This window comes from Lepidothrix coronata, unplaced genomic scaffold, assembly GCF_001604755.1.
Source record: "Lepidothrix coronata isolate B3197 unplaced genomic scaffold, Lepidothrix_coronata-1.0 Scaffold77, whole genome shotgun sequence".
Lineage (NCBI taxonomy): Eukaryota > Metazoa > Chordata > Aves > Passeriformes > Pipridae > Lepidothrix > Lepidothrix coronata.
The window spans coordinates 901,318-928,857 of record NW_016690257.1 but is presented as its reverse complement, the minus strand read 5'-3'; the positions used below and the strand labels follow the sequence as shown (position 1 = coordinate 928,857).

The 27,540-nt window shown below is 47.3% G+C and overlaps 1 protein-coding gene across 3 annotated transcripts in view; it reads left to right on the top strand.

Moving 5' to 3' along the window:
* Positions 1-27,540, top strand: part of CTIF (cap binding complex dependent translation initiation factor) — a 119,396-nt gene that overhangs the window by 13,927 nt on the left and 77,929 nt on the right. For 2 of the 3 annotated variants that reach the window (XM_017819816.1, XM_017819815.1), the window contains exons 3-6: positions 546-668; positions 4,782-4,855; positions 5,708-5,812; positions 9,497-9,572. In XM_017819816.1, the coding sequence (XP_017675305.1) occupies positions 546-668; positions 4,782-4,855; positions 5,708-5,812; positions 9,497-9,572 (378 nt within the window). The remainder of the gene's footprint in view (positions 1-545; positions 669-4,781; positions 4,856-5,707; positions 5,813-9,496; positions 9,573-27,540) is intronic. The other variant, XM_017819817.1, reaches the window with a different exon arrangement.

Here is a 27,540-nt window from a genome sequence, read left to right as displayed (position 1 = left end):
ATAGAATAGAATAGAATAGAATAGAATAGAATAGAATAGAATAGAATAGAATAGAATAGAATAGAATAGAATAGAATAGAATAGAATAGAATAATTTTAGTTGGGAAGGACCTACAATAATCATCCACTTCAACTGCCTGTTCAATTTAGGGCTGACTCAAAGTTAAGGCCTGTTGTTAGGGACATTGTCCAAATGCCCTTAAGCAGCTTCAGAGGATGTGGGGTTGCTGAATAAGCATAATTAATTCTCATGAAGATAGAGAAGGTAAGTATTATTTTTCCCCAGGCGTGCACTAGAGCCAAGTCTTATCTTCATCCTCATGGAAGCCTCCCACAATGTCATCCCTTTGCAATGTGTAAATAGAACATGCTAAAGGATTCATGAGAAAGCCTCAAAATCAGGGTATGGGGCATGGGGCATAGTTTTGTAGGTGCTGGCAGGTGTGGTCTGGGAGCTGGAGCTCTCCTGTCTGGCCAGGTCGGTGGTTTTTGAGTGTGCAGGACGGAGCTGCCCCTGACTAAAGCAACCTGTTTGTTGTTTCCAGGAAGAGTGGGATCACAGCAGCAGTGGGAGCACAGGATCCCAGCCGGGGTCGGGCTCCAGGCAGGGGTCTGGATCCAGGTCTGGCAGCCACAGGAGAAGCAGCCAGTTCAGGCAATCGACCAAGGTATATCTGATAGTGCTGTGCTGAAGTTGTGTCCCTTGCTTGCTGCTTATTGGAGGCATCCTCCCCACGACATGTTTGTTGTGTGTGTCACACGTAGGTGTGGGTGCATGTCAGTTTTGAAGGGCACTTCAAAGACCTAATTAATTCAGTCATAATGTGTGACCTGTTGAGGTGTGCTGAGTGCCTTAGTATTGGGAAAGAAGTTCCTTAGTCAACTGGTTTAGTGCAAAGCAAGTCAGGGTTTTTTTAATTTATTTGAAGTCTTGGAGTATTTAAATTTTGGGATATTAAGAGATGTCTGTAATTATTTGCTGACAAGTCTTCATTAGAAGTTGATAGATGAGTGGATACCACATAGATGGTGTTGAATGGTAACCTTGAGTGCAACTGCTTTCTGTGTGAGCTGTCTATAGGGCTAGATGGGGAGTCACCTTCCTACTTACCCTGCAAAAGACTGTAAGAATTCACTTTTATCATTTTAGGCTCATCCTTGAACTCAGACCCTGACCATTCCTGTTTGTTTCAATCAGCCTCTGCCCTTTTTTCTCTTGGAGTTTCTCTGCTTACGCACACGGGAGCACTGGTTGTGCCAGAAGTGAAGGGCAGACTCTGGGAGGTTTGGAACCAGTGGTCAAAGTCCTGGTGTGTTCATCCATTTCATCCTCCTGGAGAGCTTAAGGAAACCAGTGTGTCCTCCTGATGCTGTGGTGGGAGAGGACCCACAGGACCAGACTGCTGCTGGGAAGTGGTGGTCCTTTCTGGTGGGAAGGAGTGAGACTCAGCATATCCTTCCTTCTTTGAGCAGGAATAATACTGTCTTCCTCAAAATGTCTATATTTTTATCTGTATTTTTCTTACGAGAGCTTGAAGTTTTCAACAAGGAAATCTTTCATTCGTGCCTTTTCCAGACAGTTCAGTACCTATCCATCCTTTTTGTTCCCTACCAAAGTGCAGCCAAGGGGTTGTGGGCAGCAGAAGAGCAGGAAGGGTGGGGGAAGCTCCTCAAACTTAGAACTGAAAAACGCTTAAGAAGTAACACATGGCACAGGATAATCCCTGGTTTATACCACGGACTCAGGCGACCACCTGGTGTTGTTCTGCAGCGATGAGCTAACACAGCCGTGCAGCAAAGGGCATGACTTTGTGTTTGCTTTCTGGAGGACGGTGATGAGGAGCGGCGAGAGGTGGGACGCTGAGCTGGGCTTTGGGAAGCTGCTGTGTGCATGCAAATGCTGACTTTGTGGGGAATTTGCTGAAGCTGCATGCATGGTAAACAGGCGAGAGTCCACGTGGGGCTGTCCCTGTTTGTGCTGGCAGCTGGGCAACGGTGGACGGAGGTGACGTGAGCTCGCAGGGGCTGGAGGACAGAGGTCGTGGACGTGTGTTTAAACCTCACTACCTGTAGGGTCTGCTTCACCAGATTTCTCATCTCTCTGAGTAGCATTGGTGTTATTCTTGTCAGTGTGCCTCTCGTTCATCATTCCTCGTTAATTAATTTTCATCGGCACTGACTCCTTCGCAGTGAAAATGATTATCTCAAGCTGAGGGTTGGGTCATGGGGAGCTTCACGTTAAAACTGCTGAGGGTTGTAATTGCAGTCCTGGGGGGACTGACAGCAAGTCACTTCTTTTTGTAAATACATGAAGGTTTTTTTCTCTTTTTTTGTACCTGGGCTTGAGAATCGGCTTTTTGAAGTCTTATTATTAAATCTTGGCACTGCTGTGAGCATTTTAGTAAACGACCTGCAGCACAGGGCAGCAAGGATGCTGCCTGTCCTGTGAGTCGAGACAGAAACTGGGTCTAGAGACAGGTAGTCGAAGACCTAAGGGGTGTCTCGAAATGGCCATAGTGACTCAGGACTTAATGACAAGGTGTGTTATTGGGGCCCTGGTGCCATCTGTATGGAGCCTGGCTAATGCTTAGAGTGCCTCTGAGAGGTTATGGGGATATCTTCTCAGAGGAAGTTTTGGGTAAGAGCACCAACTGCTGCCTAGAAGCTTGGACCTGTCTGACCTCCTCATCACTTGAGATGGATTTGTCTGCAAGAAGAGGTATCTCTTCTTTGTGTGACAGCCAGGAAGGCCTGCACATGTGTGTTCTCATTATACTGCATTTGGATGCTTGTAAGGATTTAGGAAACTAATTTCTCTCTATGGTGGGAGAAAATCGTGCTTACATTTGCCTAAAATAAAAAGCTCAGCTTCCGTAACTGATCACGAGAGTTTGATGTATTTCTGGCAGTTTGTTTCTGAGCATGTCAACTTGCAGATCCACAGAGGTTAAAATCATAATCCATAAACCCCTTGGAGGAGACTAAAAAGGGAGCAATTTGGCTGTGTTTGGAGTATGTGATGTCTAAATTGGCTGTTGTGCTGGGACTGGCTGCAAAGTGTGACCATCTGTAGTGTTCCCTGGGGATGTGTGTCCTGACACTGGTTGGGGAAATGTTGCTCATTTGGGTAGATTGAGGTCTGGGACTTTATTAAGAAATTATCAAATTTTTATGAGTGTTTAGTGTCTTGGTTATTACTAATAATGTTTGAAAATGACAGAAATTATACAATGGGGAATATATGGAATCCATCTTCTCTAGCATGTGGGTTTTTTTACCAGAGTGGGACCATTTGGGCTGAAATGCTTAAGTAATCTAAAAATGTGCCTGTTCTTAGAGCAAAGAGAACCATGTCACCACAACTCCTTGAAGAAGAAGGATAGCTTTCCCCATCCTTATTGGTGACAGCAGGCTCTGGTAGAGCTGCTGATGACGAGTATCTCCATCCTTGGAGGTATTCAAAAGCCATCTGGATGTGATCTTGGGCATCTGATTGAACCAGAAGACCTTTAAAGGTCCCTTCCAACCTGAACTATTCTGAGATATTAGGTGGGCCTGCTTGAGCAGGAGGGTTGGACCAGATGAGCTTCAGAGGTCCTTTCCCACCTCAAAAGGTCTGTGACTGTGAAGCTGAGTGACTTCATGGCTGAGATTTTACGAGGATTTATGATTTGTGATTTTTTTTATGAAGTTCAACAGGGCAAAGTGCCAGTTCCTGCCCTTGGGTCACACCAACCCCCTGCAGTGCTCCAGGCTGGGACAGAGGGGTTGGAAAACTGGGAAAGACCCTGTGGGTGCTGGTGGCAGCAGCTGGACATGAGCCCAGGTGTGCCCAGGGGGGCAAGAGGCCAATGGCCCCGGGGCTGTCCCAGCCGTGGTGTGGCAGCGGGGCCAGGGCAGTGCCCTCCCTGTGCTGGCACTGCTGAGGCACCTCCAGTGCTGGGGCAGTTCTGGGCCCTCAGACAAGAGAGACACTGAGGGGCTGGAGCGTGTGCAGGGAAGGGAACGGAGCTGGGGAAGGGTCTGGAGCAGCAGGAGCGTCTGAGGGAGCTGGGGGGGCTCATCCTGGAGAAAAGGAGGCTCAGGGGGGACCTTCTGGCTCTGCAACTCCCTGACAGGAGGGGGGAGCTGGGAGAGGTCAGGCTCTGCTGCCAGGGAACAAGGGACAGGATAAGGGGAAACGGCCTCCAGCTGTGCCAGGGGAGGGTCAGGTTGGACATGAGGAAGAATTTCTTCTTGGAAAGGGTGGTCAGGCCTTGGCAGAGGCTGCCCAGGGAGGTGGTGGAGTCCCCACCCCTGGAAGTATCCAAGGAACTCCTGGACGTGTCACTCAGTGCTCTGGGCTGGGGGACAAGGTGGGGGTCGGGCACTGGTTGGACTCGATGATTTTGGAGGTCTTTTACAACCTAATTGATTCTGTGATTCTGTGGGTCTCAACCTGCCCAGAGGAGCTTGGTGGGTCATGGTGGTCATGGACAGTGGGGCAGGAGGACAGGGCTGGAGTCAGAGCTGAGCCTACGTGTTGTCTGCTCTGTCTTATCCACAGCTTTGCGTTCCCAAGGCTGAAACTGTTTCACTCCTTGCCTTCAGGGTGCACTTTTGCAGCGTGTGAGGGATCTCTGTGTTGAAGTGAGTGTGGATTCACCCAGAAGCATAGGAGACCCTGTGCAGAGCCAGGACACCTCTGTGGCTGGTGTTGGGAGAGGATGTGCTGGGCTGTGCCATGGTCCAGATAGCTCCACGTGCCTTCCAGTGAGTAACCACCTTTCCCTCTCTCCTAGAATGGCAACAAGGAGAGCAACCTTGACATGCTGGGCACAGACATCTGGGCTGCCAACACCTTTGACTCCTTCAGGTAAGCTGGTGTTAAAATGCTTTAAGAGAGAGAGGGACTCTTAGATGGACTGTACCTTCTCTTAGCCTTTGCCCACAGGCCCCTCCTGCTGGTACCTGGGCACCAGTGAGTACCCTGTTAGTACTCACATCGCTCCTCCTCCCCATCCCCATTTAGCCCATGGCTAAATCAGCACAGCTGATCTACATAAATCATCCTCTGTGCTTTGGAGAGACCACTGGATGGGTTTGCAGTCCAAACACCTGAAACCGATACTGATACAATTACTTGTAATCATCTGAGAGCTGCACAGGCAAGACTGGAGTCAGCTCTGAGCTACTGCTCCAGGACTTACTTTTCCATTAGTTGGAGGTACAATCACGTGTTGGCTTCTTAGCTGCTGGGAAGAGCTCTTTACCTCGTGTTTGAGCATGGGGAAAGCGGTGAAAGATGAAGAATCTACAGGGGTTGAGTTATCACCTGCCTGCTCCAGGCCATTGGAGCAGACAGGCTGTGCAGGGCCAGAGAGAACATCTCCATTCCATGGACTGGACCACTACCTTTTGTGATAGCCCTTTCATAGAGAGCAAGTATAGTTTTCAAGGTGTGTGCTGTATCAAAATTAGGGGTTCAGATCGAGCAACAGGAGCTCAGCATATCTAAAAAAGGAGAAAAAAAATGAAAAGAAAGGAGGTGCAGCAGTGTGGAGGTTGGAGGCCCACATCCATGTGCTCTGCAGCAGAGCGTGGTGCTTCCAGAAGTACCAGCTTTCCTCGTCTGCAGGCTCCAGTGTGCCTTCTGCTCTTCAGCTCAGTGGTGTTTAATCAGTACCGGACTTTCTTTCTTTGTTTTTTCCCTGTTTTTCTCACCTAGTGGCGCGACGTGGGATTTGCAGCCTGAAAAACTAGATTTCACCCAATTTCACAGGAAGCTGAGAAACACCTCCAAACATCCGTTGCCTCACATAGACAGAGAAGGGTGAGTGCCCTGTGTGCAATACTGTGCTCTCCAGGAAGGTCTCTTAACTTCTCCCTTACTGTAGGAATGCTAGCTTGGTGGCAGACCTCATGTGGAGGACATGGGAAAAAGGTGCTGGAAAGACATATGGGGTTTGAGGATGCCACAATCAGTCTGGCTGGCTCCTCTGTCATCCAGTGCTGGGCTGGAGCAGACTTGTTCTCTGTATTTTTGTGCTGTTTGGTAGGTTCCAGTCTTTAAATAACTATGGGTCCAAGTCTTCCAGATGCAGGTCTCCTAGATTTAAACATCTCTGGGTACTGGGAGAAAGATCCTGGTTTAACGCTGATCCTAGTTACAGCTACTGTTCTCTCCAACAAGATTTCAGTGAAGAAATGAGCATCAATGTGATTCATGTAGATCCAAGTGCTCATCCCCCATCTGCTAGGCATGAAACTGTGGGAACATTCAACAGCTCCTTTTGCTGGTGGCAGCCTCCATGGACTTCCGTGGTATTGCTGGATTCCTCGTCAGCTGTTGGTTGGTCAAGCCAAATAAATGTGTACTGGCACCAGGTGGATCACCAGTGTTGCTTAAATGGGTATCACTTTTTCTCTGGGGATTCTCTGCAGTTGGAGAAGCAATCACTACCTAAAAGGAGGTTGTAGCCAGCTGGGGGTCGGTCTCTTCTCCGGTGTAACAAGGGACAGGACAAGAGGAAAAGGCTTCAAGTTGCACCAGGGGAGGTTTAGATTGGAAACTAGGAACAGTTTCTTCACAGAAAGGTTTGTCCAGCTCTGGAACAGCTGCCCGGGGCAGTGGTGGAGTCCCCATCCCCAAAGGGATTTAAAAGCTTTGCCATGTCATATGTAGGGATGGAAATCCTCTCTTGGACCAGTTTTTCTGTTGATAAGTTGGTTTTCCCGAAGTACTGGCCAATGGTATGTGCCTGGTCTGCACATCTTGTTTAGAAGACAGAATTATTATTAGAACAGTTGATTAGAAACAGTTAGAAACAACTTGGTGTTTCTAACCAGGCCAGCAATCCCACCCCAGCACAGGCTCAGCACCTGCAGGAGGTCCTTGTACTGCAGAGCGACAGGAAGAGTCACACAACTCAATTGTTTTCTGCAGTGTAAGTAAGATATAATGCAGGTATATGAAGAGCAATTTTCAGAACATTTGGAACAATGGAACACTAAATTTCTAAGTCGCCTTAGTCATGTTTACTCCCATTTCTTCTGACGGGTTTGAAAAACGAGATGAAGGGGCCCTCAGTAAAATAAGATCTAGTATGCTCAGTGGATGACAGCACTTGCCAGATGATGATGTCAGTGACATCTGCTACATACAGGGAGGATGCAGCAGGGTCTGTGTTGTGGTTTTCCTCCACTCCCAGTGTAGTGCAAATGCCCAGGATGCAAACGGGTAGAGAAGGCAGTGTGGAGGTGAGATATTTAATCACTCCTAAGTACTACAGCCATAAAACTTGGACAAGAATTAGTGTATCTGCAGAAAAGTTAAAGAGATGCTGTCAGCACAAGCAGTGCATCTCCCAGAAATGTGGGTCATTCTAAGTAACTTGGCTAAAACAGAGGAAGCACAGACAAAATTGGTTTTATTTTTTAGCTCTTAGTTGGCTGTGTTGTGCATTCATCAGTGCTCTGTGCCAAATCTGTGCTGAGTGTGATTCAGCTTGCTGAACCTCCAAGAATCTCCACCTGCTAGCTAGGCATTTTCTCTCTGGCTTGAATGGGAAGCTTTTTTAACGATGTATTTGTGCAATGAAAAAAATAATAGGGGAAAAAAAAAGCATATGCTGTTCAGCTGTGTTTTCAACACTGTAAGTACCAAAAGGACAGTTTTATTCCTTAGTCTGCTCTCTTACCCAAGACTGGCCATGTAGTTGCATCCAGTTATTTGACCTCAAGGGACTTTTGCTTGGATGAGGTGTTTTCCGCCAGAAAGACATGAATTTTATTGGAAGATGCTGTTTAGTAGTCTGCTGAATAATCGAAGTGGAGTGGTTAAGCAAAGCTGAGGAACTGTACTGACCTGACTCATTTCTGACCTGAAATTGTCTGGCTTTAATTTCCAGTGTTATCTCTTGCTCTGCTTTTACTCTTCCAGATCAAACAACCTTTTGTAGCTGATATTTCCTCTTCATTCCAGGTATCTCTCAAGCCTTTAGTTTTTCTGGTAGTCTGAGAAATTCCTCTACCACCTCTTTGAAACGTGACTGCCAGCGCTTCCTGTGGTCCTGTAGATCAGGCTCAGCCGTTCTGTCTCTAGAGGAAAGCTGCCTTCAACCCCCTAAACCCTGCCTCCTCCTCGTCCCCTGCCTTTATGCCACAGTTTAGCATCAGAAATTCGGCCTGGAACAGTCCCCATCCTTTTCAGATAACCTTTTCCTACTATACATTCGCCCATTCTATACCAGCAACTGGTATTATTTGTCCCCAAATGTTTGACATTTTTCTCTTATGTATAAATGTATATATATATATCAATGCTTATATGTATGTATACGTATTTGTATATGTAGACACATTATATTTTTCCCTTTGTAACTCAAAGTCAGGATTTCATCTATGGTGGAAAGTCAGTTGTTGAACACCTCTGATTTCCTATAACTATAGAATCATAGAATGGTTTGAGTTGGAAGGGACCTGCAAGATCACCTGGTCCAACCCCTCTGCCATAGGTAGGAACGCCTTTGATTAGACCAAGTTGCTCCAATCAGCCAAGGTTAATTGAATTGTTTGCCTTCAGCTTGCTGTTTCTTGAGCCTGGCACTTCAGCACGTGCCCATTTTTTTTTTAATTTTTTTCTCCATTTGCTCCAAGTCCACCAAGATCTGTTTTTCTCTGACTTCTAAGCACTGATTACCTGCATCTGCTGTACCAAAATTCCTATTGTATCTTATTCAATGATGCCTCGTCAAAAAAATACGTTATCATTCTTGCATAATAAAAAACATCATCTCAATTGTTTATAAATGTAGAAGGATGATATTTACTGACCATTTTTAATTCTTCTATATCATCACAAACTCTCTATATCCAGCTAGTAGTTACCTTTGGATTGGGGTTTTTTCCTTTCTTGATACAAGAAGGTCCTTCAGCTGCCAGCTCTGTGTTTGGTGTGTGAGTGCTTGGCTTCTCACCCCAATTTTCTTATCTTCCAAATTGTCTGTTTATGTTTATATCGATTGCTGTTTGCTGTCTGAGATGTATGTTTGTGCTTGCTCGCTGACACCTTTCTCAGCAGGGGAACTGGAGCTCCTGTGGAGACCAACAAATGAGCAGTGCTTCAAAGGAAACCTCTTTCATTACTTTTTTGTGTCCTCACTTTTCTTCTGTCCAGGTGGGTTTCAGTTTTACTTGGTCTGGGAATCGAGTAACCCAACGCCACTGCTCAGGACTGCCTTTGGTTTTCTCACTGCTGCCACTACCAAGAATGTTTGAGCGCTGTGGCAGATGGTGCAGGTGGAGAGGACTGGGAAAAGCATTTAATTTTGTATTAACAGCTTTGCGCCCGCGTGGGAGTGTTTCAGAGGCACAGCATACTCGCCTCAGAGAGCCTCTTTGTTTTCATGAAGGTCCCTTGCAGTAAGAACTGATCTTCCCCATGTGCCGTAATAGACAATTAGCTGTGTCTCCAGCGAGTTTTCACGTGGTTTTGTTTGTTTTCCTCTTGCCACAGGCTTGGAAAAGGGAAATACGAGGATGGTGACAGCATCAACTTGAACGACATAGAGAAAGTGCTCCCAGTGTGGCAGGTAGGTGACAAGGACATCTGCCCATGCTACAGTGGAGACCAGCATTGCCTTCCCTGCCTTGTGTTTCCTTAGGAAACCCCCCTCAGGAGTGGGAAAGCTGCTGAGCACTGGTCCTTTGGGGGCTGGGATGGAGATTGGTGCCTGTGATTTCGGGTGTTAGTGCTGGGCAAGGGCAGTTGCCACGTAGACTTTGTTGGGAGGTGATATGTTGAGGCCAGGATATGTATATATACATATATATATAAGTACATGTACACAGGACTCGTGTGCTTTAGAAAGGGAGATTCTGAAAAGCATCAATCCTCCCGACATCTCCAAAATAAATTGCTGCCAGGAAGCCAGCAGTGCTGGTGTGCTGACCCAGGTGTTTCCCTTTTGGAGTGTGCCTGTGTTTAGATGCCGTGATAATCCATGTGCGTGCTTTCTCCAGCCTATTCCTTCTCCAGATCTCTCTTTACGGCCCAGTCTGACGCTTGGATGTTGGGGAATGGCAGGATGAGACCCTCAGTTAAAAAGTCAGATTGAATAAGTCCATTTGTCAGCATCGTATAATTTTTCATTTTACAGAGCCCTGGTCCTCCAAGAGTGTCCTGGGCTAGGCAAGTTCTGAGGATGTTTGGTGTGCTTTTGCTGAAATCTCTGCCTCCAGAGGGAAAGACAGAGACATCTCATGTGCTGTGGTAGCATTACCCTTTTCAGTGCTGAGCCAAGAGCTCGCCAGGCTTCTTGCTCATGCATCATGTGAGGAATAGCTTTGCTCATCCTGCAAACCATGTGATGATCTGCCTTACTGTTTCTTTTGGGTGAGCTGTTTGGCACTAAATACACGAAGTAGTGGAAGGAGTGGAGAAGTGCTGCTGACTTTGGCAGGGAGGAGCATTCCCTGCAGCTGCTTCCTGCTCCGTCTCTTCCATGTTTGGTGTGTCTGGACTTTAGGTCACAGGGAGAAAACATCAGGTTCAGCTGGTACAAACCCCAGTAATTCTACAAAATAAGGTTAGTTTTCCCCAGGGAATAATTGGGAAATGAGGAATCAAACCATCTTTGGTGCGAGGAGCCGATTTTCTTCAAGAGGGTTTTAATGAACAGCTATTAAATAAGCCGAGTCCTCCTGGTATGGTTATCATCTCACTGTGCCCTAACACCAGGTTGAGTCCATCGACTCCAATGAATTAATTGCAATATATACCTTAATATTTAGCTTAACTGTTAGTGTGACATTTCTAAGCTGGAGGACCTAGTGGGAATGCTGGATCTGGTGTTTTGTTTGTGCCCCTGGGCAGACCCGTGCAATGCTGCGTTATTTTGGAGACGTGCTTACCTTGGCATGTGTGTCTGTGGGAATTAGGAGCCAGGTAGTTCTGGGTGAGGATTTGTCTTTTTTAATGCCGACAAGTGAAATACTTGCAGACAGCTGGTCTAATCCTCACATGTCATTGTTAACTGGATTTGAATGCAACCGTGCAACGCTGACGGAGATTTTTCTGGTCTTTATCCCTTGTTTGAAATGGCTCTGTGGAGCAGTGTGTGGGGGCATAAGGGAAAGTATTTGTGTGAGACTATGGAAGGAAAATCGTTAACCTTCCATGGGGTTGTCCCATGATGGGGCTTTGTTTGTTAGGTGTCATGATGAAGAGGCTTTTCAGGTTGGAGATACATTAGCTCTTATTCTGTCTGTGTTTAAGAGCTCCTGGCTTGCTTACAGCAGCCATGCACAGGCAGGGGGGTCGGTCTGAGCATCCTCCAGTGCCACTGGGGTGGTCTGAGAACCCTCCAGTGCGACTGAACCAGTCCAAGCATCCTCCATCACGACTGGGGTGGTCCAAGCATCCCCCAGCACAACTCAGATGCAAATGTTTTGCTGCTGAGTGTACTTCAGCAGCTGTAGAAGGGTTAAAAGCAGTATATTTGAGAGAGGTAGCAGGTCTTACTTGCAGGCTTCTTTGAGATTTGGATGCCTTTGATATTAAGGTATGATAGACATAGGACATGAATCTTGAACTAATTTCAGGTATACATCCGGATGTGTATGTGTATCTCTACAGAGAGATGCAGTGACACCCCTAACACGTTAAACAGAATATTCTGGGTATCTGGGGGCTAAGCAGGCTGTTCTGGGTATCTGGATGTTAATATGTCTATGCATGAGTTTTGCTGCTCGAATCTATCAATAGAATTTTAGAAAATATTGCAAGGAAAGCCTCTGACTGTTTGGCAGTTAAAGGGTGAAAAAATAAACAAAACCCCCCCCCCAAACAAAAAACCTTCCCGAAATCCTCTTCTTTTGTTTGGAAATCAGAGAATGCTCCCTGGGGCTGCTCTCACAGGACAGCCCACTCTGCCATCTCGTGGACATGCACAGGCAGGTGAATCCAGCTCCACAATTCCTTCACCACAGCTGGTATTTTGAAGCTTTCTTCCGCTTTTCTTCCATCTTTTCAAAACTCATCTGACATGCTGATTTTTACTGGTAAATAGGTTTTATTTCTGAAAGCTTCATCGCTAGGAGCTCATGAGGTCATTGCTTTGGCTCAGCTCATGAGCTGTAACCTCTTCATCTCTCCTTACTCATAAAAGTCTATAGTTGGATTTGGGCACTAATTCACCAAAGTGCTGCCAAAAGGCTACTCTTTTGAAGATAAATGTTCCCTGTTCATAAGAACTGCTCTTTATTGCATACCAGAGAGGATCAATTTGCTGCATTAGAGAGGCGCAGCTCAGGTGCAGAGCTGCTCGTCATCATCTTCTCCGTTTGCACCTCAGCTGGTTTGTTGAAGGAGACCGCATAACCACGTTGATGTCATGAAGACGTCACAGGGAGGGCTGAGTCAGTGCCTTTTGCTCTTGCTCCCTTTGGCAAACGCTTGGGAAGGCTTTCAGTCTTGGATGTGTCATAGCCGAGTGCTCCAGTCTTTACGCACAGGCTTCAGACTGAAAGCCCTGGGCACACTCTATACTTACCAGAAAAAACAACCTAAGGGGTCATGTCCTGCAAGATCACAGGATCATGGAGTGGCTTGGGTTGAAAGGGACCTTAAAGCTCATTTCATTCCACCGGCTGCCATGGGCAGGAACACCTTCCACTAGACCAGGTTGCTCCAAGCCCCATCCAACCTTGGGCACTTCCAGGGATGGGGCAGCCACAGCTTCTCTGGGCAAAATCCAACCCCCTCCTTCCTGTAAAACTCATGAAGGATACAGGAGGCTGCATGTCACAGGGATGTGCTGTGAATGCTGCTAGACACGAGCAGAGAGTTTTAGGACATATCCCAAGTGGTTTCTGGACTGGTGTCTCGCAGTGTTTGGCTTTCAATTTGCTGGACTCCTGCCTTCAGGATGGGCTTGCCCTCCTCAGAACTCTGGGGATGTGCCTTTGCTGTCCAGCTGTGTGGCACTTCTGAAAGGCATATTGGGCTTTGCTGTTGTAATGGGATAAACTTGGAAGGCAGCATTGATATCATTTGGTTTGGCACCTTACTGCCTTGCAGCTCATCTCCTTCCATTTCCTTACTGATGTTTGACCCTTTTTGTCATATGCTTGCAGTTACAATAAACTGCTTGTTTCTCTTCTGGCTGCAGTCGTCATCCAGCTTCCTTGCTGGATGAGAACCAAGGGAGCAGCTCCTTCGGAGAAAGGCAGACTCTGTAAGTTGTTCTTGTTCCTCTTAGCACCACTGTATTCCTGATTTTGTCCAAACAGGGTTAGAAACACCATGATTCCCAATCATGCTGGGATACCACCTGAATTTAGGCACCTACAGGCATCTCTGCCTGCTTTCCTCGGGACCCCTCCTCACTGACAAGTATTTTCAAGTCAGACCCTAAAATTGTGGGAGGGCTGAGATCCTGTGAGTAAAGGTGGGACCTGTGCATGGATTGCTCGCTTGAGATTCCTGCCCTAGCCAAGGCATGGACACATTGGGATGTGATTTGTGGCACCTCAGTGTAGAGGTCTAGGAAAGTCTGGATGATTCCCATCTGAGGGTACCCACGTCCTTTCCCTGTCAGCTCTGCAGGGTGCCTAGATGGACCAGCTCAAAAGTGGACTTGGTCAGATATGGATATCTCTCCCTGAGAGAGATGAAGCCAAGCCAGGTGTCCAGGGAGAGAAGGGTTGGATCCCCTCTGCTGTCACACTGCATGTGAGAAGGTGGGATCAGTGTCCAGCACTGATGTGAAGGGCTTGCTCCTGGAGCCTGCAGATCACTGGCCCTCCCAGGGTGGTGGTGGCAGGGCACCAGGTCTCTCTGGAGCTCAGGGATATCTCTTTGGTGGGATGGTGTTATTTACTGTCACCATGTGGAGTCATCCTCTCCACATCGTCTCTTGCTTGATCTTTCTGCACTACAAGGTCGGGCAGTTCTTGTTTTACCCAGCATGTTGGGCAGCTCAGATCCTTCCTCTCCCAGTAGGCTGTTCCACACTGGTGGAGCCGGGTTGGGCTCGTCCCTCTGGCATCCCCTCCCACTGGGAATGACCTGGTTGATGTGGTGTGGGCCCCTTGTGCTCTATGTCTCTGCTGTCACTCATCAGGTCTAACCCTGATGTCCTTTATGTCTACATCAAACCCTTATGAAGAAGTCGGGGTTTCTCCCCGGGAGCCCCAAAACAGAGATTTCTTCTCCTCACCCCCAGTTCTTGCTGGACTCTGTCCAGAACATGTAGGCATGGCATTGCTTTCAGAGAAGGTTTCTTGTCTGAAAAGCCCATATCCCAAGGGTGTTTCCAATACTGTAACGGCTAAAACCACTGTGGAAAGTCCCTGTCAAAGAGCCAGGGTTTACTTGAGTATAGGTCACAACATATTGGAAGTCAGAGTTCTACTGCTGAGTAAAAAGCTTTTGGTTTGCCATGGCTTCCAGTAAGTCACAGTCTTCCTGTGGCCTGTGTTTTGTTGGTTTTAACCCAACTGACAGTGACCATCACTTTGGCTTTCAGTTTGGAGAGGGAAAACTGCCATGGTCACCTGTAACCCCTTCAGCATCACTCCCAAGTCAGAGTTAAGGACACCATTATCCAAGCAAGGCAGGTGAGGCCACTGGCATTCCCAAAGCACTGGAGAGGAGAGGTCTGGACCAAGGCTGACTTATCTCCCACACAATTCATCACCTCACAGGTTCTAGCAACATCCAAGCCTGGGCCGTGGCAGAACAGCACAGTCACTGTGAGCCCTGAACCAGGTTATAAACCCCATGGTTTTTATTGGACATGCAGGAAAGGGAAGATCTTCCAGTGGCTCTATCACATTATGATCATCTTCCATATCACAGATTCGTTGGAAGATTTAGGTTCAAAAAGACCCTTAAGACCATCCAGTCCAGCCATTCCCCAGCACTGCCAAGGCCACCATTAACCCAGGTCCCCATGTGCCACATCCACACGGCTTTTAAATCCCTCCAGGAATGGGGACGTTACCACTGCCCTGGGCAACCTGTGCTGGGGATGAAGACATTTTTCCTAATATCCAATTTCCTGATATCATACAATAGCCTTATTCAGTGCATAAAGGAAACACGAGAGAAATGGCCAAGAGCTTTGATGTTTCCATCACTATTATAATTATTATTACTACTACTACTACTATTATGGTTCAGAGGTGGTTCATGATTTTAAGAAATGAAATGAGTTCTCCCTTCTCAGGACTGGTGTTATTTTTCTGGCTGTCATTTAAGTCAGGCAGACTTAGCAATACTGATTCATAATTCCTGGGATTGTCTTCCCAGCCTGGTGGGCACAGAGATGCCTGTTTTATAGGTTCCTGGAGCTGGTACTGGTCAGCTAGGCAGGGTTAGGGCCAGGCTGCCATGCCTGCAGGATGGGAGGCATTGGGATGCTGTCACACCCTGCTTGGATCAGCTGGTGAGGGACATGGGTTTGGAATAAGCAAGGGGGGGTCGGTGGAAGGGGTAAGCGTGGCATATGCTGCAGCTCTGATGGTTGGCTGGGTGGCCGAGGGGACAGGACTGGTGGCAGAGGGGAGCCCTTGCAGCACTAGAGGGCACTGCGGCCTCGCTGCATGGCCCCGAAACACAGCTCTGTGCAGAGGAAACCAGGCTTTTTCCAAAGGCTTTTTCCAAGCAGAAACCTCACTCTGCAGTGGCTGTGCCTCACCCTCCGGTGCCAGGTCGTGCTGCTCTCCATCCTGTGCTGTGCCCTCCTGGGGCCCAAGGTGCATGTCCAGCATGGGGGAACCTGGGGCTTACAGAGGGGGAGGGTGTTTCTCTGTACCTGGGGCTGAATTTGGATAGTACTGTGCATCCTCCTGAGCATCATGGCATCCCTGAGCAGAGCAGGGTTAAAACTGAAGGTGTCCCCTGAATATCAGCGGCCTGAAGGGAGCTGATATCTGGGCATCACATATACCCCACAGCCCAGGTTGCCCTTGCTAGCATCGTGACAACTCCCCAGTTTCTCTTGGAAATCCCACCTTTGCAAGTGTAATCCTCAGCTCTGTGTGTTTCCTGTGGGATGCTCCGGCAGGGCTCAGTCTGAAGCCATGCCTCTCACACCAAGGTGTGCTGAGGGGTCCTCCCTTCCTCTGGAAGTGCTGCTGCCCCATCAAGTGTAGGATGTTCCCCTGAACACCCACATTCCCATTTGTCCACCTGTCCCTGTCCCCCATCTACTCTGGATTGTACCCAACCCCACTTGGAAGGACATGCCAGCCTCAGGAGGAGGGAGCCATCTCTGCTGGGCCTTCTCTGTTCCTTGGATCCCAGTTTGCCAGGCACTGGTTTCTGCTACAAACTAAGTTTAATAATGGGATTTTGGCTGCCTTGCAGCTTTTCCTTGGGCCAGGCTTATGGAAGGGTAGACATAAAGAGATGGCAGGATTAGGCTGGGTTTACCAATAGGGGCTGGTAGGTTTTGGGTTCATGACCAGGAGGCAGGAAGATGGGAGAGCTGGGTGAATAAGTCTGTTCTTGGGAGGATGATGAAGAAAGATCCTCTATTTTGCTTTTAGGGAGTTCACAAATAGTTTTAGACCTGTGAACTGCAGTTTTCTGGGGAATTAGCTGTTTTGGGTAAGGGAAATTGTACAGAGGTATAAATAGCAACTCGATAGGCATTTAAGGCTCAAAAATGGCACCACATTATGCTCTGTCTTAGATGCAGCAGAGAGCAACACGGATTTTTCCCAGCCCTACAGATTACTTCCCTTTCAGAAAGGTTTGCTTTTATGCAGCTATATAATATCGAAAGCAAGCCTGAAAGGTTTTGTTTTGGTTTTTCCCAGTCCTTTTTATAGACTCCAAAACACACCCCTCACCAAATCCTGCCTGAATTTTAACTTCTCAGTAATGTTACATCTTTTTCTCCCTTGTTTTCCCAGAGGATTCATTAGAAATCTGAGAGGGTTTTTGCTACAGTCCCTTGAATTTGCTGAATATTTTCCTGAAATGTGGAAGTAATATGGAATAATGATTAAGTTAAAGAAAAAGGTTATTAAAAGTAGCAGAAAAAAAAAATCCAGATTTCTAAGGATCTCAAATAAAAACTCAGTGTCTCTTTGGTCAAGCAGCTATTTCTGCTGGCTTGGCTATTTCCACATCCTAATCCCCTTCCCTGCTCTCCGTGAAAGACCTGAATTTTTAATAAAATAAAGGAAAGGAAGGAATTTTCTCTCTAAAAAAAAGCAGGCATACCACAGGACCAGAGAAGAGAGACGTGCACACATCCCCGTTGGTGGAGGGACCTGCAGAGCCTAGAAACACATCGCTCTCTAAAAATCCTGCTAATGGGGGTTGTCCTCGTCCCTTGTCTGACAAAATAGGAGGTTAATGTTTCCTGTCGCATTTATAAATTTCTTCTTAACCAGAAGATGCTCCCCCACCCTTTTCTGCTGCCTTTCCTCTGATGTTGTGGGAATAGAAACCAATACAATAAATGAGACCAGAAGTTCTTAAAATGTGAACTTCCTGCCTGGAGGCAGCAGGTAAGTGAATCCCGTCCAGCCTGGGGAGATGTATATATAGCTATGGGTGTAAATATATGTATTTAGTGGTTGGATAAGGTGGTTTGGTCAAAGATTGTCATTTAAGTGGGAAATTTATTGCTGCACATGACGCCTGGATGTCTCTTCCATGGGGAAAATAAAGACTGTGAAGGGATTAAATGATGTCCTAGCTGTTGTAGCAGACCAAACTCTGTAACTCAGAGGTTCTTTCTAGTCTTATGTTCATATTGTCCCTCATTTTATGCTTTTAAAAATACTTTTGGGGGTTGGGTTTTTTGCAGATCACAGAATCATGAAGTGTTTTGGGCTGGAAGGGACCTTAAAGATTATCTTGTTCCAAATCCTCTTCCATGGGCAGGGACACCTTCCACTAGACTAGAGCCCCATCCAGCCTGGCCTTGAACACTTCCAGGGATACTCCATGAACTTCTCTGCTGGCTCCAGACATGGCTCCAATGTGTGCTGGCATGGTCAGTGAAAGAAAACTCTATGGCATCTCCCCAAAATGCCTTTGCTGGATGGTGGGTTTGAAGGATTTCGTTGGGGCTAATAGGAATAGTGAGTGGAGTGTGGTCTGCACACCTTTGATCAAACGGTGCTGCTCCAGTGCCCATGTCTCCAAGGGTTATTCCTCTTTGCCCTTCACCTGCTTGTACTGCTGTGGAGAAACTCCTCATTGTTGGCTTGCTTTCTTTTTAATTCTTTTTCTTTTATAATTCCTGTAATGTATGAGCAGAGAAACCACTGGAGGATGATAAAGCTTCATTTCTTCCTGCTTTTGTGACCCGCTTCATTATTTTGTTTCTCATTGTATATTCTTCTGGGGCATCCAAACGGAAAGAAAATATGTGTGCTTGTAGGAGCTGTTTGTTTCCCTTTGGCTGGGAAAAATAGGACCCCTTGGCTGGGCAAAATAAGCAGGTATCACAGAAGATATGGATTGCTTTTGCTTGTTAGTTCTAGGGAGGGAACTGCTGACATTTGCTCCACCACGCATCCGTGAGCAACATTATTCCTTCAATTTGGTGGCCTGTGTACACCTTCATTGGCCAGGCTTCCTCTAAGGGCTATGCACAAATACAATAGAAAAATATATATTCCTTACGTTTAGGTTGCTGCATGTTTTCTGGATAAGAATGAGAAGATTTGGGGTCTGTAGTTGCATGGACATGCTCTGAAGGAGCAGCAGAAATTTTTCATTGCTGTTCCACAACAATAATCCAGACCAAAGCCAGTTTTTAACACTGAAATGTGAAGCACAGATTTGCCTTTATTGTAATTTAAAAGAAAACACGAGTTCAGGATGGTGTCCAGGTACCATCACACCGCTGCTGCTGGACTCCCTTGGCACACTATGGAATGATGGCCGTGGCTGATCTGCTCCAGCCACTGGGCCTGTGGTCAGTGAAAGCTTGGATTTCCAAAAACAGATGGCTAGGGTAGGCTTTTTTAAAGTTTTCTTCCTGTTGAAGGTTTATTCCCATCCCTGTTGTCCATGGAGGTTGTTCAGCCCTGGAGCTGGGATCTTACACCTGCCTGACAGGAGGGTGTAGCCATGATGAGTTGGTCTGTTCTGCCAGCTAACAGACAACAGGACAAGAGGAAATGGCCTCAAGTTCCACCAAGGGAAGTTTAGACTGGATATTAGGGAACAATTTCTTCATGGGAAGGGTTGTCAAATGTGGGAATGGTGGAGTCCCCATCCCTGGAGAGATTTAAAAGCCATGTGGATGTGGCACTTTGAGACATGGGTTAGTGATGGGCTTGGCAGTGCTGGGTAATAGTTGGGCTCGATGATCCTAGAGGGCTTTTCAACCTAAACGATTCTGTGATTGTATGATTCTGTCTTTGATTTAGACAGCACTGGGAGACATGAAGGATGAAGGAGCTTCAAGATAACCTGTGGTTGTACAAACAACTCAACCTAAAGGCTGTGGATAGCCTGGGGACTGGGCAGGTGACTGTGGATCATGGCTGGACTTGTAGGTGCAACCAACGTGCTGAAAAATCATCTCCTTGTGTGCAAATTTTGATCTGGAAACAGAGCGATGGGTTTTGATACCTGGGTTGTTGCAGTAGAGTTTCCACTCGTGGTTGGTTTTGCTGTGAGTGCAAAGCCAGCCCTGTGTGTCCTAAGGTTTCAGGAGCTGGTGCAGTCCCCGTGTTCCCTGTGGCATCACTGCCCAGCACCAGCAGTGTCCCCACAAAACAGGTCACCACCCCTACAAGCAGAGAAGCAAGGAGTTGAATTCACACTGAAATGGTATTTCAGCCAGAAAGAGCAAAAGCCTTTAAAAAAATACCCTGACCATTAATATATGAGCGTCCACCTTGTCGTGCAATCACAATATCGGTTTTCTGTTTTATTTTTTTTTTATGGTTGGCTTAACAATTCAAAGGCTACACTGCGCTTTGGTTTTTCCAGTCTGCTGCATCGTGTGACCCCGGTGACTCTGAGCTAAGCCTCATTATATAATGGCGGGGTGTTTTTTTGGAAAACCTCCATTTAATCCTTTCGGAGCAGAATTTGCTGGTTTTTGTTTTCTTTCATATCGTCGTCTTGTTTCCCCCCTCCGCCTACCCCTTCCCCGGCGGGCGTGCGCTGGAGGCGTCAGTCTGGGAACAGGGTCCTTTCTTCCCTTCTTTTTTTTTTTTTTTTTTTTTTAAAACTGGAAAAAAAAGGAAAAAAAAATGGTTTATTTTCGTTTGCTTGGGTTACAGCGCCTTTCCCCACCGTCGGGGGGAAGGACTACGTGATGTGCAGCAGGTATTTTGTGAATGGAGCACAACCCTGTGACTCCCTGTCGCTTGACCGAAGGGGGAGGCAGGGGAAGGAGAGAGGAAAAAAAAAAATAATAAAAACCACCACCCAGTGACTCCATCTGACTCGTTTTGGCTGGAAAACTTTTTCAGCGCCGTGGTTCTTAAGCCAGGAGGAAGCTTTCTTCTGGCCCAAGAACAATAAAGGGGTCAGCAGCCTGATCCTCCCTCCTACACCCTCTTCCTTCCATTGTGAGGGGTCTGTGCAAATATCCCAGGCTGCTTCTGCTGGGGCCTGAGGGACCTGAGCCACACATGTGACATTAAAGAGAGAGTCCGTGAACTTAGGAATCCTGCAAAAAGAAAAAAAAAAAAAAAAGAAGAAAGAGAGAACAAAATAAAGTCTCTGAGGGGCTCTATTTCTGGTGTACTGTTACACTTGGAGAAGGTACCGATGGGTGTTTCTCATGGTGGGGGGAAATCCGTCCCCTTGCCGTGTCTAGGTGCTCCTTCATGATGCCACGTCAGCATCTTCCCCGCCGTCTGCTCAACAAGTGGCCAGATCCCCGCCAAGGGAGGTGAACCTTTTTGTGTCACCAGCCCTTGAGTTCCTCCGTTTCTCTACTTGTCCAAGGTGGGGAGTTTCTGCTGCTCCCACAGTGCCAGTAGAAAGCCTGTGTGCTGCAGGTGTAAGGTCTCCAGCAAGGGAGGAGAAGGAGGCACAGCTGCCTGACGTGCTGTGCTCATTCCAGGGACTCACCACCACCTGGGGGCACCCAGTTTTTCAAGCCAGCACCTTTAATGACACAACTGCTACTCCTCAGACGCATATCACAGACCAGGAAGGTCTCAGCCAGCAATCCCTGGAGTAGAAGGTCTTTGAGGAGTGCTGTGGGGCCACAGTGATGTGCCCGCCAGTCCTGTCTGTCATTAAGGCCACCTACATCTCTCTGGGGAGGAGGCTGTGCGCGAGTCAGAGGGCTGCTGTGGATTCTGTGGTATTTCTGGTGAATCCAGAGCAGTCCCAGTGGTGATACTCTTTCCAGGCAGCATCTACCAGACTAGATGCCACCTGCCCTCCCAGAGGAGAAGGTGGGGCCTGTGGCCTTCTAAGAGAAGCCTAGTTCAGTGCAATAATCTGTATATCACGTGCTGGAGACCTGATGCATTTCCCAGAGGGAGAGCGTATGATGCTCATCAAGTTGCAGGAACCCACCTTTTTCTTTTCCTGGCGCAATAACCCGCTAATAGCATGTGTGACCTCCTGTCGCCGTGTCCCAGCTCACTGGACTTTGGCACCAGGCAGTCGCATGAATCATGGTGGTGATTTTGCCGCAAGGCGGTTCCTGTCGTTATTATCTCCTTGCTGTGTCGATAACGCTCTGGTGGTGATGGTCAGGATTTCCTCGCACTACAGAGCTTTCCTGAAGATCAGCCCTGAAAGCAGTGGAGGAAGTAGCCGTTACAAGATTGCTCCTGGCTGCTGAGAACTGGGTGGCCAACTTCAAACGTACGTGCGACCCGACATGATCCAAAGAGCGCGGCGGCAGCTCCTCTTTCCCCTCGTCTGCGTCGTCAGTGTGGGTGGGTGGAAACTCCTCTTCTCCTGCAAGTGCTCCAAAAGTTGAAGCAAGACTGGACATAGTTATGACAAACTGTCAGACAGAGCAGAAGCCCTGGAAAGGGAGATGAGGGAGAACTGTCCCATGTCCTGCCTGAAATCCTAAGGGAACAGTGTGGTTATGTCAGGGGAAGTTTAGGCTGGATATTAGAAACAGGTTCTTCCCCCAGAGGGTGGTTGGGCACTGAACAGGCTCCCCAGGGCAGTGGGCACAGCACTAAGGCTGCCAGAGCTCAAGGAACGTTTGGGTGATCCTCTGAGGCACAGGGGGTGACTCTTGGGGATGGGCCTGTGCAGGGCTGAGGGTTGGACTCGATGATCCCTGTGGGTCCCTTCCAACTCAGCATATCCTGTGATTCTGTCATGGCCAGGGAGGAATTCAGGGTCTCATCCCCACCCCTCTTGCAGTGCCACAGTGTTGGGACTACACACACTACAAGGTCTTTTAGTTGAAAAGAAGGCTACTTGTATTCAATTTATAAATGCTTAGGCAAACAGATTTTTTACTGAAACTCTTTTTATCCTTTACAAGTGCCCATGTTTGAAGGTAAAAGCTAGTGAGCTACGGGTTCTTCTTTCAGCCTTGGTATTATGCTACTTTTCTCCTTGCACTCTCTGATCCCTGCACACAATGTCTTGCTTCAGGGTTTTGGTGGTGCTTCCAAGTAGAGTAATAAATGATTATTACATGGGCTATGTTGACCTGGTGGAGGGCAGGTGAAGTATGACAGATTTCCAATATACAGCTTCTTTGCTGCTGTTCCAAAGAACTAGTGCCCAGCTGCCAGTGGCCAGTGAGGCCACGAAAACGGAGTGCAAGTAGCTCCAAGGGTTGCAAGTGCACCTGAGGCTGGGAACCTGCTGCATGAGAGGTGGAGCTCTGTGACTACTTGACCATCCTGACATTCCTGTCTGAAGGAAAAGAAAACTACTTTGTTTGGCTTCTGCTTGCCGTGTCTTTTCATGGTGCAGTTTGCATACAAGGCAGGACTTGAATTTATTCTGCCAGTCCTCAACTTCTGAGAGTTGTTGATTCGGGAAGGTCAAGGCTGCAGAGCAGCAGCTGGTGGCTGTGCTCTTCTGGGAGGTCTAAGGTAGCTTCCCTGAGATGAGGCTGGGTCAAAAGGAAGGTGTTGTGGCAATGCAGAAGTCTTTCTGCACGTGTTGCAGTGAAAATTGATCATTTAGTGGTCACCTAGAGTGGTTTGCAGTTTGGATGGAGTGATCCAGTCATCTTTCACAGGTGCTTTGCCAAAGGTGCTTGGTTATTTGCTATGTTTATCACAGGTGAGTCAGTCATTAACGCCCTGGTGGAAAGGACTGAGCATTCAGGAGCAGAGGGTAAATGGAGCAGAGGATGGTTAGAAGTGAACTGGATGGGAACAGGTAAGGAATGGGAGTGGGACTTTGTGATGTTTCGTTAGCTCACTGTCAAGTCTAGGCAAGTTGCTGCTCCTTGATGAGAGGAGTCCTGTATCTGAAGAAATCAACAGAAGATCTCCATCTTTATGTCCAGGTTTCTAACCTTGCTTGTCTGTTTTGTCCATGTCTTCCAAGACTCGCCTGTTGATGCCTGTTTGGAGGGGTTGCCTCTGTGCCAAGAGGGCTTTCACTCTGCCAGACCTGCCCACATACCCACAGCCACCAAGGAACTAGCATGGGTAGATGCAATTGAAATAAGGTTTAAAAGCCCATATGAAAGGACATAGAAGGGGAAAAAAAAACCAAACCCAAACCAAACAAACAAACCAAACAAACAAACAAACAAACAACAAACAAAAAAAAACTCCAGTCCTGCAGGTTTCCTTCTTCTTCCACCAGAAGTGTCCACCAAATTGCTTTTCAGATCTTAACACGTGCAGAGAGACACATCCAGGGGACAGGTTCAAGGGGGCTCCTGCCCTGGGAGGTGAGGGCTGGGGGAGCTGTGAGTTTCTGCTGGAGCTGTAAGGAGTGTCTCCGGGCTGGGAGTTGTGTACAGTAGGAGCAGTCATCAGCCTTGTCTTACGTGCGCCTTGTCTCACTGGTTCGGATCGCTTCCCCCGTGGAAACCATCAAGAATTTCCGTTATTTCCTTTCCTGAGGCTTTGTTTGGGTGGGGATTTCTGGAAGGTATTTCACAGGCAGGTATAATTAAAGAAAGACATGCTCTGCCTGGAGGCTTGACAAGGCTTCTTTAAAGTCAGGCCTTCAGCGTGGTGGCAAAACAGAAACCGTTTGTTGCCTGGCCCGATGGAGGGGAGGTCGGGGAAAAGGGGGAGCTAATCAGCTGGGAATCATCCCAGTTAAACGCTGCTCACCAGGGTTAAGGCCCTTATCCAGCAAATCCTTGAAATATGTGCTTAATTTTAAGTCCCCCTGACTTCAATCTGTTTACTCTTGTGCTTAACTTTAAGCATGTGCCTAAGTGCTTGGCTGGCTGTGGGCCAAGGCAAATAGTAGACTTAGAAGCAGATTCCCATAAAGTAAGTGCTTTACTGGACTGAAGTTCCGTGGGACAGCACAGTGTCATAGCAGGTCTGGGGTGGTGGAAGGGGACAGTGCTGTGTATTCCAGCTTGGTCAAGTTATTCAGCATTGGGTACCACAGACCTGGGGCTGTGCATCCAAACAGTGTAGTCTCTAAACAGGCACTTGAATTTCAGCATCTGTATTGCTCTGCTCTGAAGACATCAGCCTCACCTGTAGCCTTCTGTACACCACAAACAGACTCTTGGAAAAATACTTTTTTTTTTTTCCTCTTAGTTGAGAGAAAGGAACATGTTAGTGGAGGAAAATAATCTTGATTTTATCATCAGAAAAGGAAGGAGAACAGATTTTATGACCTGACTAATAAATCTTCATAGGAATTTGTGTGACTGCATTAACACAACAAAAAGGACTCCTGTATTAGCCCAAGCTTTTATAATGGCTTTATCTTCTTCTTTCCTGTTCCAAGCTAATTCCTGAAAGCCTTCTTTTAATCCCCCGTTTTGCTCATCCAGCCTGGACTTCTTAGAATGTCAGTGGGCTTTTTTTCTTTATATTTAATCTACAAATGACAGCGCTTAGAGCTAATAACTGCAGACGTGGCACGCACGAAAATGAAAAGCCACCATCAGAAAAGAAGATCTGTGTTTTTTGAAAACACCAGTACCAGGGGTTAAGGGAAATCTGCAGCTGGAACAAATACAGCACTCGTCTAACTTCCTCAATAACTCTGCTGGGGGAGTAGGCAGTTGCCAGACGAAGGAAGCATGGTTAGCCATCGAGTCTTTGAATGCAGCTCCATTTCCCCCTCAAACCCATGGAATTTATATTAACCTCCAGCTTTTCTTAGCTGGTGGGAATTTTTTTTCTTTTTTTTTTTTTTTCTTGAGGAAGAGCCTTGCTTTTGTTGCTTTGGTTTGCAGGAGGAGTGGAGGAGACGGTTCTGCTCCTCGTGCCGCGCTCCTGCTGGCGGAAGGCCATGGATGTTAAGTGAATAATTTCTGGCAGTGATAAGGAGAGAAAGGCTGAGTCTGCCAAGCACAGAGTCACAGACATCTGATGACTTGTTTTTGGGAAAGGCAGGCTTGAGAGATCCCGGCCTGCTGGATTGTCTCTGATCCCAGCAGAGATGCACGGAGGAGGAAGGACCCCATGTGCCTTTAGCATCTCGTGCATGGGTGTATATGAAGTGGGCAAAGAGCAATATCATAGGATTGAAGAATGGTTTGGGTTGGAAGGGACCTTAAAGTTCATTTTGTTTCCCCCCCCTGCCATGGGCAGGGACATCTTCCATTAGACCAGGTTGCTCCAAGCCCCATCCAACCTGGCCTTGGACACTTCCAGGGATGGGACAGCCACAGCTTCTCTGGGCAACCTGTGCCAGGGCCTCACCACCCTCACAGGGAAAAATTTCTTTCTAATCTAATCTAATCTTAATCTACCCTCCTTCATCTATATGAGAATGCCAGTGAGGTTGTCTAAAACCACTTCCAGTGAAATACTTGTCCACCTAATTTAAGGCCACAGGAGAGCTATCCAGGTGAGTGTGGAGTGTATCTTTTGCATCCTGGGTCTGCTGTAGGGTTCCTGTGTGTCTTCAGAGCCACTGTGAAGGCATAGCACCTGTGGGATGCTTATGGGTGTGGTGCTGATGGTGATGGGCTGGAGTCCTGGGCAGAGAAGGAAGCCAGCTGAATGGACATAGGAGATGTGCTGGTTGCCAAAATTACCATCTCTCTGATAACAAGCAGTTTGATGTCCACTTCCGAGTTGCTCATCACACAGGGCATCTCCAGTTTTCCTGTTGTGCCCCGTTCTGCTCATTACCCATACTGGTGTTGGTGGCCACTATCTCAGACCCTCTCCAGCTTCTGGAGCTAAACCTGTCATACAAGCCCAATCCTGCCAGCTAGGAGGGCATCAAGGAGATTAGAAAGCAGTTGAAAAAGCTGTGATGAGGAGGGACAACATGACACAAGACATCCCAGTAAGCAAGGTCTTTAGTGCTGGTCACTTAACACATGAAAATATATCCAGGAGCTGTGTTGGTCTGTTGAGTTTTGATGCTGATTCTTATGGAACTGTAGAATTGTTTAGATGGGAAAAGACTTCTAAGATCATCAGATCTTACTGTTAACCCATGTTTGCCAAGCCCCCCACTTAACCATGTCCCCAAGTGCCACATCTACAGGTCTTTTAAATCTCTCCAGGGATGGTGACTCCACCACTGCCCTGGGAGCCTGTGCCAGGGCTTTATAACCTTTTCTGTGAAGAATTTTTTCCTAATATCCAATCTCAATCTAATCTTTTTTGTTGCTGCTTGGTTCTGATGAAACACCTGAAGGTGTGCCCTCGTGACCAACGTGAAATTAATGGAAGAGGCTTCACCCAACACCTGGCTGTCAGTACAAAAGTAGCTGTAACTTACGCTTTCTCTGGCAGGAAAGCTGATGTTTGAATGATACCACCTTCTTTGGAGTTGTCATGGTTGAGGTTCAACCTTTGCAAGACACAGTAGAATGGTCACGGCCATCTTGCTGCCTGTCCCGTAGCAACTTTGGATAGGAAAGAGTTTTTCAGGACTTTTTCTTTTTTTTTTTTTGGTGGTGATGCCAGATCCATTCCCAGGTGCCACGTTTGGACACTGCTGTAAAGCAGCTACAAACATGTTTTTCTTACTCGTCCTTGTTTTACCATTTCAGAGTAGCCTGTGGCTCTCAGAGGTCTCCAAAACATCAGTGAAAAATCACCAGTGTAATTAATATATGATGTGATATGATTGATACTGTGTGGCCAGTGCATCACGTTTTCTGTGCTGTTCCCTGCATTAAGACCCATTGCAGCAGGAGGGATCTTAGATCCTGGAAGCATAAAAGGAAAATCCTGGGAGGGATCAGGTGGATGCTCAAGAAGCAGTTTCTTCTACCTGGGTACAGACTGGCAAGGAGAAAGTCAAACCCTTGTGTTGCACAGCCCACAGTCCCATGAAGGAATGGGACTTTTCAAAGGGAAGAAGAAGGCTTTTATAGGATTTGCACATTGGGGTATTTTCCAAGCTGGGGTGGCTGAGACATGGGATCCTTGCTTGCTCTCTCTGGGCTGAACTAGACTAAGCAGCGACTTCAGAGAGGGAAAAAGACATCTCTTTGTGGTATAATCCTG